Genomic DNA, 12,817 nt, shown 5'->3' with positions numbered 1-12,817 from the left:
ACACCAAGAACAGACAACCAGGGGAGGGGGGAAATTAAATAAATAAATAACTCTTTAAAAAAAAAAAAAAGAAAGAAGGAAAGGAGAGGAGGGTAAGAAAGAAAGGGGAAGAAGGTAAAAAGTAAATTCATTTTTCTTCTTTGGAAGATTCTAGAAAACGAACTCATTACTTTAAAACCTGCTCAATAAAAGGAAAGAAGCAAGCATCTATCCTGCCTTTGTTACACAAATTGTATCTCAGAGTAACCAAACAGTTGAGGAGGTTAGTCTTTAGGTATTTCAGTTGTTAAATGAATATAAAAGGATAGAATTAGAATCACCATTTACAACCTCTAATGGATTAACATCAGCTAAAGAGAGACAGTTAGATATTTATGTGCCTACTGAACACTACCTGTGAAGTATTTTGACCAAAAAAATAGATAAACCTGAGTAAACCTCTAAATATAATTGCCAATTTGTGGGAAATACTGGGGAGGAAGAAATACATTTAAAAATATGACAGAGATGAAATCATCAAAGTCTACATAGTTGGAAGTTCTACAGGACAAATTCAGCAAGTAGATTTCATGATAAAAAAAAATTTGGAGAAGGAACTGACAGACTAAAAGAAGCTTAAGGGATAGATCAGCCAACTACAATGCATGGACCTTATTTCTATCTTGATTTGAACAAATAAAACTGGAAACAAAAGAGTTTGAAATAATTAGGGAAATTTTAAAGAAAAACTGACAAGAACAAGTGAGAGAGGATGAGGAGCAACTGAAACCTTCGTACATTGCTGGTAGGAATGTAAAATGCTACAACTATTATACTTGGAAAAATAGTTTTGCAGTGTCTTAGAAAATTAAACATACATCTACTGTATGACCTGGCCATTCCTTTTCTAGGTTTTTTCTCAAGAAAAATGAAAGCATGTGTCCATATAAAGACTTGTACATGAAGGTTTACCCATCTTTATCTGCAATAGTCCAAAACTGGAAACAAACCAAACATCCATTAGCACGTGAACAGACAAATTGTGGTATATTCACACAGTGGAAACAAATTATTAATATACATGAAACGTGGATGAATCTAAAAAATTACCAAGTAAAAGTAGACAAACAAAAACAGAGTACATGCATTCTAATCTGTAGTGACAGAAAGCAGCTCAGTGGTTGCTTGGAGAATGGGAGGGAAATGAAGAGAGGAATTACAAAAGAGCAGGAGAAAACTTCTGGGGGTGATGGATATGTTCACTCTTTTGACTGTGCAGGGGTTTCATGGGTATACACTGTATTAAAACTTACCAAATTGTACATTTATATATGTACAGTGTATTTTACATCAATTTACTTCAATAAATGTGTAAAAATAGTTAATGGAAAAAAGGTTTAAAGGGAAAATCTGCAGACCAAAAGAAGCTTATGAACAGTTCATCCAATTAGAATACATGGACCTTATTGCTATCTTGATTCAAACAAAACTGAAAAACAAAAGTTATGAGATAATGAGGGAAATGTAAATATTGATTGGTATATGACGATATTAATGAACTATTTTTGTTTTTATGTAAAGTGTATTGTAGTTATATTTTTTCAGAGACCTTATCTTTTAGAAATATGGGTTGAAATATCTATAGATGAAATGTTCTATCTAGGATTTGCTTCAAAATAAGTGAAAAGGGGGAATTAGAAGGGTTATATACAAAATAAAATTGCTCATGATTTCATGTTTGTTGAAGTAGGTTAATGGGTATTTGAGGGTTCATTATACTATTCCTCTATTTTTATGTTTGAAATATTTAATTAAAATGTTAAAATATGATATTGTCTAATGTTCTGAAGGAAGTATTTTTCTGGGATATACATTAGCATTTTTTTTAAGATTTTATTTTATTTATTTCTCTCCCCTTCCCCCCATTGTCTGCTCTCTGTGTCCATTCACTGTGTGTTCTTCTGCGTTCACTTGTATCATCAGGCAGCACTGGGAAACTGCATCTCTTTTTTGTGCATCATCTTGCTGCGTCATCTCTCAGTGTGTGCGGCGCCACTCCTGGGCTGCCTGCACTTTTTTCACTCAGGGCGGCTCTCCTCGCTCAGCCCACTCCTTGTGCGTGGGGCTCCCCTATGCAGGAGCACTCCTGCATGGCACAGCACTCCTTGTGTGTGGAAGCACTGCACGTGGGCCAGCTCACAACACAGGTCAAGAGGCCCTGGTGATAGAATCTGGGCCCTACATATGGTAGGCAGACACTATCAGTTGAGCCACATCTGCTTCCCTACATTAGCATTTGACATCCATGAAATGGTTGAACTTACGTATTTTAGCTTATTAAGGTAAACACACCTACATATATTGCTAACCCATTTCTAGTTTCCTGAAGATTTAAACAATAAATTGTCACTGCTCACCAAATATAATAGGTTCTGTTCTTAAAAAAAAAACTGTCTTATGCATATTAAGAAAGATGTGCATTAAATGTGTTTTTTGTCCATGTGTGATCAATGGCTATTAACATCACATAAAGACATCCAGACATTTTGTGCCTCATGAAGTATACACCACCAGCAAGGAAGCATTTTTACATAAGGAGAAGTGAAACAAGTACATGTATCATTTATGGCTGTGGCAGAAAATTGAAGATAGTGTAGAGTAGCTAGCTTTCCTGACTCACAGTTTCATTCCAAAATGGCTATACCAGTTGAGTTTTGCTTGCTTTTATTTTTTTCCTTTAATTTTACTTTATGAATGAAGAACTCCAAAATAGCTGAGTGTGGAACAATTTTATTTTAGAACTGTGAAAAATGGAAGACAGTACCACAGACACAGAACCAGAAGAAGAAGAAAAAGATGAAAAGGATCAAGAAGAACCTATTTATGCTATAGCACCCACAACTAACATTCGAGATGAGCGGTTTGTTGAATTATCTACAACTCCAGCTTTCCTTTTCCTGCATGAGGTATGTTTCTCTTTATATATTACTATAGTAAGACCTGCATTATCATCTGCTTAAAATATCAAATGAAGCTAATATTGTTATCAAAATAGCTTATTACCTATATTCTGTAGACAATATGTACAGTTTGAAATACTTTAAAAACAAAAAGTTTCCCTACCTTCTCTTCAAAGGGCTTGCCCCTTAATGCTGGACCAATGTACTAATGTAGCTTCTGATACTTTATAATATAAATATTTGAATATGTACATCAGGTTACATACATTTCATATGCTGGTAAATGAAGTAAAATAAGAGTATTTCTTTCATTATTGTATATACTACATATACTTACATAAAATGAGGATTTTGTCAAGTAATGATAGAAAGAATATATATTTACCACTAAAGATAACACAATGGAGCACTAAAATTTGTTCTTTCCCGTCAACAGAGAAGCAAAAGGTAGAATGTGATTGTATTAGTTTCCTTGGCTGCTCAAGTAAATACCATGCAACGGGTTGACTTCAACAACAGGGATTTATTGGCTTGTGGTTTTGACTCTAGAAGTCCAAAATCAAGGTGTTATCAAGACAATATTTTCACCTAGAAGACTATGGCATTCTGGGCCTAGCTGCTTGGTCCTTGGTCCTTGGCTCCTTTGTCACATGGTAATGCAAATGGCAGCCTCTCCTGGCCTTGCCCTTCTCCTGTTAACTTTCAGCTTCTGGTTCATTCGTTCTCTCTCTCTCGCTCTCTTGCTCTCTCTCACCTTCCCTATAAGGCCTTTAGTAATAGTAATAAGACCAATCTTGATTCAGCCAGGTCACACCCTAACTTAAGAAACCTCATCAAAAGGTCCTGTTTAAGAGCTCACACCCACAGGAATGCATTAAGTTTAAGAACATGTTTTTCTGGGGTACATAACTCCAAACCACCATAATGATAAATTCCATATTTATCATTGTCTGATTTTTAAAAAGCAAGATGTAAACTTTGGACATTGCTGTATATATTTCTTAACAATAACTCACCTCATATGCATCTTTTACCCTGTCATGCTTGAGAGCTGTACTTTAGACAATGGCTTGTAACAAATTTGAATTTCCAGACTATTCACTTTATGTGAATATATCAGTAAATCATCTAACAAATTCCATAAATCATCATAATAAAATAAGGTTAAAAATTCTTAAAGCAGAAACAGAGTTTATTCCAAACCAAAAAGCAAAAAGCTATGACAAATTGGAATAGAAAACAAAAAAGAAAGAAATCTTTAAAAAAAAAAAAGTAATTTTTAAAAGGGTATGTGTTTTGTGTATGTGTATAGGCGCTAAATTATTAAATTACATTTTGTCTATACTCTTGTTTTTTTCTTTTAACTTTTTATTTTGAGATAATTTTAGACATATAAAAAGTTGCAAAAATAGTACTAAAATTCCCATATACCCTTCAGCCGAGTTCCCCAAGTGTTAATATTTTGCTACATATGCTTTACTCTTTTATTTCTCCTTTGGTTGACCCTCAATCTCTCTCTCTCTCTGTGCTGACATGATGCCCCTGCATACACAAACGCTTCCATGTGTGTTTTCCAAAAATTTCATTCTCATATATAATCATAATGCAATTATCTCAGAAATTAACATTGGTACAATACTATTCTCTAGTCTACAGACTTTACTCAGATTTTGCCAAATGTCTCAATACTGTCCTTTGTAGCAAGAGAAAGTTCCTGATCTTGTATTACCTTCATATTTTCATCACCTTAGTTTTCTTTAATCTGAAACAGGTTCTCAGTATTGCTTTATTTCCTTGTTTTCCATGACACTGATGCTTTTGAAGCATGTAGGCCAGTTATTTTATAGACTCTCCCTCAGTTTGGATTTGATTTTCTTATTTGTAGATTTGGGTTATGTATTTTTGGCAGGAATATTACAAACATAAGGTTTTCTCATGTACACGATATCAGGAGATATGCCATCAACTTCTCACATTATTAGTGTTGTTAAACTTGATTACTTGGTTAAAGTGCTAACTCCCACATTTTTCTTCTGTAAGTTATTTTTCCCTTTGTAATTAATGAGCATCTTATGGAAAGATAACTTGAGACTATGCAAATATGTTATTACTTTTAAAACTTTTCTTACTAGTTTTGCATACATTGGTGATTCTTGCCTAATCATTTTTTATTATTATCATGATTGCAAATGGTGATTTTCTAATTCTACTACTCTTTAACATATGGCTTCCTACTGAAAGGAAAAGTTTTCTCTTCATTTTTATTTATTTGTTAGTTATATCAATGTGGACACATGGGTTCTATTTTATTCAATGGGTTATAATCCTTTATTCTCTTTATTCATTTATTTTTGGTTTGTGCAACTTTATTGAAGAAAAATAAATCAATCACCAGCAGACCTATTAGTTGATCACTCATCCATTGACAACTTGCTTCATTTATTCAGTGTTATATTAAACAATGTTTTGGAAGATAGATTAACTAATAGCTCCAAGCTTCCTAACGGTTTAAATGAAAATTACAAAATGTTTGAGACCGTATTTTGGAATACAAAGGGTGTTTTACTTCCAATTTCCATTCTCCGTAAAACAAGAACAGGTCATTTCTTTATTGACATGCATAAAATACACCACATTTTCTGTTCTGTTGATGCTATAAATTCAATACCAATTGTCCAGCCTCATCAGTTATGAGCATCAAGTATATGCTGCTACAGAGTAATGCTGCTTCTTTTGATGTGACAACTTAACATCCATCTCCCTCCCCCTCAGATGACTTCTTCAGCATGTTAGAGCAGTGAGGAATGGTTTTAGTCTCATAACCAAGTTAGAATGAAGACACTGGCCACATAATACACAAGGAACTTGTGTATTTTTAAAAAAATTTTTTTTTTAAAATTCTGATCTTGGGCAACTGTTCTCTTATAACTACTTTACCATTTCTAAAAGCAGTTGTTGTCCAAAACTGGAAGAACTTAAGTCTTCTCAGATAAGCATGTGAATGAATGGAGGGAGATAAATAAAAAAATAAAAATGTAAAAAGATGAGGTTTGTTGTTGTAGGAGTAGCCGGGCAAAAAAATCAAAAAAGGGACAGTAGTTTGAAGTTTATTCCAGCTAAAATGCAGGTTATTCTGACTTTAAGGTAGCATCACACAGCATACTTCTGAGTCCATTCCCGAGATATTCTGTTGTACTTATCTCTGTCTGTTATATAAATCCGTGCAATTACTGGCACTAAGGGGTCATCTGGGTTCAGTTCACATAGCAGTGAACAAATGGATGAAAGAACTTTAGAAATAGTTAAAGCAGGAGACCACTGAGATCTTAGAATATTGAGACAAATTCTGTCATTATTGTTAAAATTTGAATAAATTCTTGTAAATTCAACTTCAGGTGGTTTGAAGGGCTAATCTGTAGGAAAATGAATTGTCAAGAAGAATACACCACCTTGATATGAGCTGTCATTAGGCCCCATAATTGTGGTTTGCCAATAAAACACATCATCCCCAACTGGACCTGCAGACCATTGCACTGGGGGTGGTCACAGGCCCAGTCACTAAGTTCCTTATTTCAGTGCCATGGTCTGTGCTGTTCATCTGGCTCCTCACCATCTCTGGGTGCACTCAAAAGTCAGGCCAAAACTCTTGATTACCAGGGCGGTGGGGAAGGATTCTGTCTTCATCTCATACCGGTTCTGCCAGACACAGGTGCAGAGGGACCAAGGCCTCCCTCAAGCCACAGCCTTAGCCTCCTCCCTGCACAGCAGCTGGTGCCTCCCCGGCCCTACGGGACCTGTTTATTCATTCTGATGCTTTAATTTTCTGAGATTTAGTCAGTAGAAGTCCTTTCAAGGAGATTCCTTTGTCCTTTTGACATGCCCCCATGACACTTTGGGTACTTCCTTACTTTCTGACACAAGATGATGTTCCAGTCTCATCTTTGTATTTTCTCTACTGTAATGGAATTAACCATTTCTCAAAGGATCTTTGGTTCCTTTTAGTAGAGGGTGATGTTTGGAAACTAAGATCTGAGTGTTGAGTATTGCCATTACTTCTGGTGTATTGCACCAGGTCTTCTCAGTGAAGAGAGCTGTGACATAGATTCATGAATGTATTTGTCCACACACATTTGTGTCTATTTCTATATCTATCTTTATGTATTTAAGATCATGAGTTCATACCTCTAGTCTTAGTTTTTTTAAAGTGATCAGCATTCTCTATTTCTGCTAAAAACCCATCATATGTCCAAATTTGCAATAGGATTTGTACTTCTATACCACTACCCTTAATAGTTTCTGTCAAATCAAAATTAGGCTAAGCTAGAGCTTAATTATTTATTTCAACCAAAATTTCTGCTAATGATAAAAATTATATTTAAATTTTTTAGCCAAAGATAAAGTACAAAAGGTATGTTTTGTAAAGTTAAATGAGAATTTAGGACAACTCCTGGTACATAAGTGATTTTTGATATAAAAATTTATTAAATATTTTATGAATCTCTTAATACATATGCATGCCCAAATTATAGTTATTAATGATTGGATATGGTCAGCCCCTGATAAAAATGAGTCTTGAATTATAGCTTCAAAGAACAGACTTTCCTAACCTTTTAAGTAGTGCTGATGTCTGTAGTTTTACAGTATGAGAACTGTTCCTCAAGCCAGCAAAATTTTGCAGAATTTTAGTGACCCCCTATCATTTTTATCCACTAAGATATTGTTCCCAATTGGCCTGATAGCTTTATTTACTAATGCTTTTAACATTTCTCTAAGATTTATAGGCCTTATGAGTTTTTATAACCTACTTTATATAAAGTTGCTCTTCTTCAGCTGACTAAGCAGTGACTGTAGCCATAGAATAGCAAGAGTTCAGATGAAAACTGAAAGAAAGTTGTCAGGAATCCAATTCCAAAGATCCAGATACTTGGCATTACATGTAAACCAAAGTTGCCTGCAGCATTTATTGTTATTAATGCTAGTTGCACAACTGACCCAGCACTACAGAGTTGCAAAACATGGATGCCATACTATCATCTAATATCACTTGCAGATTGTGTTCAGCATGGCAGTCATAGTCCTCTACAATTTGAACCCAAACTACCTTTGTAACCTAATCATTCACTTTGTTTTGTTTTTTAATTTTTTACTTTTTTATTTCTCTCCCCTCCCCCATCCCCCCAAGTTGTCTGCTCTCTGTGTCCATTCGCTTTGTGTTCTTCTGTGACCGCGTCTATCCTTATCAGCGGCATCGGGAATCTGTTTCTTTTTGTTGCATCATCTTGCTGTGTCAGCTCTCCATGTGTGCAGCGCCACTCCTGGGCAGGCTGGACTTTTTTCACGCTGGGCGGCTCTCCTTGTGGGGCGTACTCCTTGCGCCATCCCCCCAAGTTGTCTGCTCTCTGTGTCCATTCGCTTTGTGTTCTTCTGTGACCGCGTCTATCCTTATCAGCGGCATCGGGAATCTGTTTCTTTTTGTTGCATCATCTTGCTGTGTCAGCTCTCCATGTGTGCAGCGCCACTCCTGGGCAGGCTGGACTTTTTTCACGCTGGGCGGCTCTCCTTGTGGGGCGTACTCCTTGCGCATGTGACTCTCCTACGCGGGGGACACCCCTGCATGGCAGGGCACTCCTTGAGTGTGTCAGCACTGCGCATGGGCCAGCTCCACGTGGGTCAAGGAGGCCCAGGGTTTGAACCATGGACCTCCCGTGTGGTAGACGGATGCCCTAACCACTGGGCCAAGTCCACTTCCCCTAATCATTCACTTTGACTCTCATGCTTTGTTGTTCCTGCTGTTCCATGCAACAGAGACTCTCCCCTATTCAAATGTAATAAACTCAAATGCCTAAGGAAACTGGCAGATATCCTAAATGCATGATGTTGATCATGACTGTACATTAACCTGTATGGGCACACAACCTGCTGTGCCTTTTAAAAGACTATACCATTCAAACTAAAAGATCAGAATAAATACTTTCACAGTACAAACTTTGCTATCCTGCATCTATTCCTAACTTTAGTTCAGAACCCAACTCAAGCTCCATTTTCTTAGGGAAGCTGCTTCAGCATCTAGCTTACAATAGTTTCTCTAACCTCTCAACACTTGAAGCATTTGTAGGCTGTACCTGCCACTCAGTCATTAAAAGGTATCTTAATACCTTCTTTCCACAACATTTTGCATAGAATATTTAGAATTATCCACTGATATTATGATTACATTAAGCAATGAAACCTAGCAGGGCAGGATCTACACTGTATTAATTTACGTTTTGGGATCATTGTTCAAAGTGGTTCCTATTAACTAAGCCACAGGACTTGCATCAATGGACTGTTTGGACTAATGCTGGGTCAATACATCTGTTCCCCAGCCCTGCCGTTTCTAGCTCACTATGAGGCTTGGTACTCCACAGACTTTTCTTGTCCTATTGAAAATTTGATCTTGCCCCAATGTCTTTCTTTTTTTATGATGTGATTTATGTTGTTTTGAACTTTTATTTTTAAACTTATTGAACAGATTGCAACAATAATAAATAAACAGGACAGTTGCAAAAATAATACAAAGCCCATATACAGACTCCAGCATACCACACGCTATGTACCCATATCCCCCAATTTTAACATTTTAATATTTTTGCCACCTTTTAAATATCTATCTATCTATCTATCTATCTATCTATCTATCTATCTATCTATCTATCTATCTATGCTCTCTCTATTTACTCACCCATTTACCTATTTATTCGGTTTGTCTATTTTCTGAACATTTGAGAGCAGATTGTACACATCATAATCCTCGAACACATAATGCTTCCATGCACATTTCCCATGAACAAGGATATTCGTTTATCTAATTACCTTAAGCACATTTATCAACTTCAAGAAACTTAACATTGATTTAAAGCTTTTATTCTATTTCCAATATATTCTTATGTCTCAATAATGTACTTTTGAGCCTTTTCTCTTCCATTCTTACATTCCATCTAGTATTGTGTATTGCATTTAATTGTCATTATCCCTTTGGTTTATCTTTCTATTTTTTTAAGTTGTGGAAACATATCTACAACATAAATCATCCCATCCCAACCCCTCCCAAACATACCATTTTGTGGGATTAATCACATTCACAATTTTGCAGCACCCTTACCACCATCCATTACTAGAATTTCCCCTTCTCCCCATCTTAGTATACTAAAAGCTGTCAATGCAAAATACCAGAAATGGGTTCAGTTGTTTTTTTTTAGGAGGTACCAGGGATTGAATCCAGGAATTCGTACATGGGAAGCAGGCACTCAACCATTTGAGCTACTTTGCTTCCCTGGGTTTGCTTTTATAATGGGAATTTATTAGGGTAAAAGCTTATAGTATTGAGGCTGTAGAAATTCCCAAATCAAGACATCATCAGAGATGTTGTCTCAACAAAGGTCAGCTGCTGGTAATCCTGGACTTCTGCCACAAGGCAAAGAAAAATGGCTGCCTCTCTCTGCCTTCTCCTCCAGGCTTACTTCCTCCCCAAGTTCTAGCTGTGGGTGATCACATATATGACTTGTCTCTTTCCAGGCCTCATCTCTTCAATTTCAGGCTGCTCTGCTAATTTCAGCCTCTGGCCTTTCTCTCAGTCTCTTCAGCTATAGACAACCTGGAGTCCCCTGTCACATGGCATGTTAAAATGTCACCTCTCTTTCTGTGCTTTCAGCCCTCAGTTTATATAAGATGCCAGTAAAAGGATTAGGAACTACCCTCAATCTCACAGTCTAATCAAAGGCCTTTTAACTGAAGTGATCTAATCAAAATTAATCTAACCAAAAGTTCCCTCATAAATAGGTTTACAGGCACAGGAATGGGTTAGCTTATGAACATAATTTTCTTTTTATTTTCCTTCTGTTCTACCCAGCTATTGTCCCCCTGCCCCTTACACTTCTCTCTCTCTAATTTTGCTGGGTGCCAGTCCCTCACCTTCAGCTTCCCCATAGATGAGTCTCTTTCAACCTCAAGCCAAGAATTGAAGTGTGCTCAGCCAGCCAAACTCATGAAGAGAAGCCACTCTTCACCCTCCATCAGACTGCTCTTCCTCCCAGGAAAGAGAACCTTCTTTCCTCACTCAGTTGGCTGCAGTGAGCCAGGGGTATTTCCAAGGCTCTTGCCCTTGAGAATGGGGATGTATGCCATTCCTAGCTGCAGGGACAACTCACTGTGCTTGTTTGGTGTCCTTGTCTCTCTGTCCCTTTCCCTCCTGGATGATGCACACCACTCTCCTGGTCTGCAGATCCCCAAAGCAGCTCCCTTGGATAGCTTTTTGCCCTTCCTCTGTTGTTTTTGTGAGAAGGTTGAGCCCTGCCTAGCTACTCCAATGCCATCCTTTTGGAAGTCCCCCTTTAGCATTTCTTGTGGGGTTGTTCTATGGTGATAAACTTTCTTAGCTTTTGTTTATCTGGGAATGCCTTAATCACTCCCTCATTTTTCAAAGAATGTTTTGCCAGACATAGAATTCTTGGATGGTAATTTTTAAATATGTCTCCTTCTGGCCTCCATGATTTCTGATTAGAAATTGGCACTTACTGCTATTGAGGCTCCCTCGTACATAACACATTTCTCCTCTCTTGTGGTTTTCAGAATTCTCTCTTTATCTTGGCATTTGACAGTTTGTTTATAATATGGCATGGCATGGTTTTATTTGGGTTTATTCTGTTTTGGAGTTTGTTGAGCAACTTGGATGTATATATTCATGTTTTTCATTAAATATTGGGTGTTTTCAGCCATTATTTCTTTGAATATTCCTTCTGTCCCTTTCTTTTTTTCATCTCCTTCTGGGACTCCCACAGTGCATATATTGGTATGCTTAATGGTAGCCCATAGGTCTCTAGGCTCTGTTTACTTTTCTTCAGTTTTCCTTTCTGCTCCTGAGACTAGATAATTTCAATTGTCTTATCTTCAAGTTCACTTATTCTTTCTTCTATCAACATCAATCTGCTGTTGAAGCCCTGTAAGGAATTTTTAATTTGTCACTGTGGTCTTTACTGCTATTTGACTCTTTTTCATAATTCCCATCTTCCTATAGATATTCTCTTTGTGTTCATCTACCATTTTCCTGATTTCCATTAGTTTTTTTTTTAAGATTTATTTTTATTTATTTCTCTCCCCTTCCCCCTATTGTCTGCTCTCTGTGTCCATTTGCTCTGTGTTCTTCTGTGTCCACTTGCATTATCAGGATGCACTGAGAAAATGCATCTCTTTTTTAGTTGCATCATTTTGCTGCATCAGCTCTCTGTGTGTGCAGCACCACTCCTGGGAGGGCTGCACTTTTTTCATGCAGGGTGGCTCTCCTTGTGGGGCACACACCTTGAGTGTGGGGCACCCATACGCAGGGGTGCCCCTGCGTGGCATGGCATTCCTTGCGTGCGGTAGCACTGTGTGTGGGCCAGCTCACCACATGGGTCAGAAGGCCCTGAGGATTGAACCCTGGACCCTCCATATGGTAGACAGATGCTCTGTCAGTTGAGCCACATCTGCTTCCCTCCTTTAGTTGTTTGCCCATGTTTTTCTTTAGTGCTTTGAGCATATTTCAGACTATTTTTTAAAGTCTTTGTCCAGAATTTCCAGGTCTGATCCTCCTCATTGATGGTTTCTAATGCTTTAATCATCTCCTTTGCCTGGACCATCACTTCCTGTTTCTTTAGATGCTGATGTGACCTTTTGTTGAAACCTGGACATTTGACATTTTATTGTGTTATGGGAATTCAGACTCTGAGGCATCTTTTCCTTAAGCTTGTATCCAGTTATGACATCTTTCCTTAAATGCCAGGAGCTAATGAAAATAAATAAAAGAAGGGGGAAAATAAGAAAATACATTTCACATTCTTTTCAGATTGATCTGCACAAGTGCA

The 12,817-nt window shown here is 37.2% G+C and overlaps 1 protein-coding gene across 9 annotated transcripts in view; it reads left to right on the top strand.

Moving 5' to 3' along the window:
- CCDC146 (coiled-coil domain containing 146) overlaps positions 1-12,817 on the top strand; it is a 314,795-nt gene that overhangs the window by 157,200 nt on the left and 144,778 nt on the right. For all 9 annotated transcript variants that reach the window (XM_058297955.2, XM_058297963.2, XM_058297965.2 and 6 more), the window contains one exon: positions 2,779-2,945. In XM_058297955.2, coding sequence (XP_058153938.1) covers positions 2,790-2,945 — 156 coding nt within the window. In that variant the 5' untranslated portion in view covers positions 2,779-2,789. The remainder of the gene's footprint in view (positions 1-2,778; positions 2,946-12,817) is intronic.

This window comes from Dasypus novemcinctus, chromosome 5 (genome assembly GCF_030445035.2).
Source record: "Dasypus novemcinctus isolate mDasNov1 chromosome 5, mDasNov1.1.hap2, whole genome shotgun sequence".
NCBI classification, from domain to species: domain Eukaryota; kingdom Metazoa; phylum Chordata; class Mammalia; order Cingulata; family Dasypodidae; genus Dasypus; species Dasypus novemcinctus.
The sequence above is the reverse complement of the archived record's forward strand: the minus strand, read 5'-3'. Positions and strand labels throughout refer to the sequence as shown.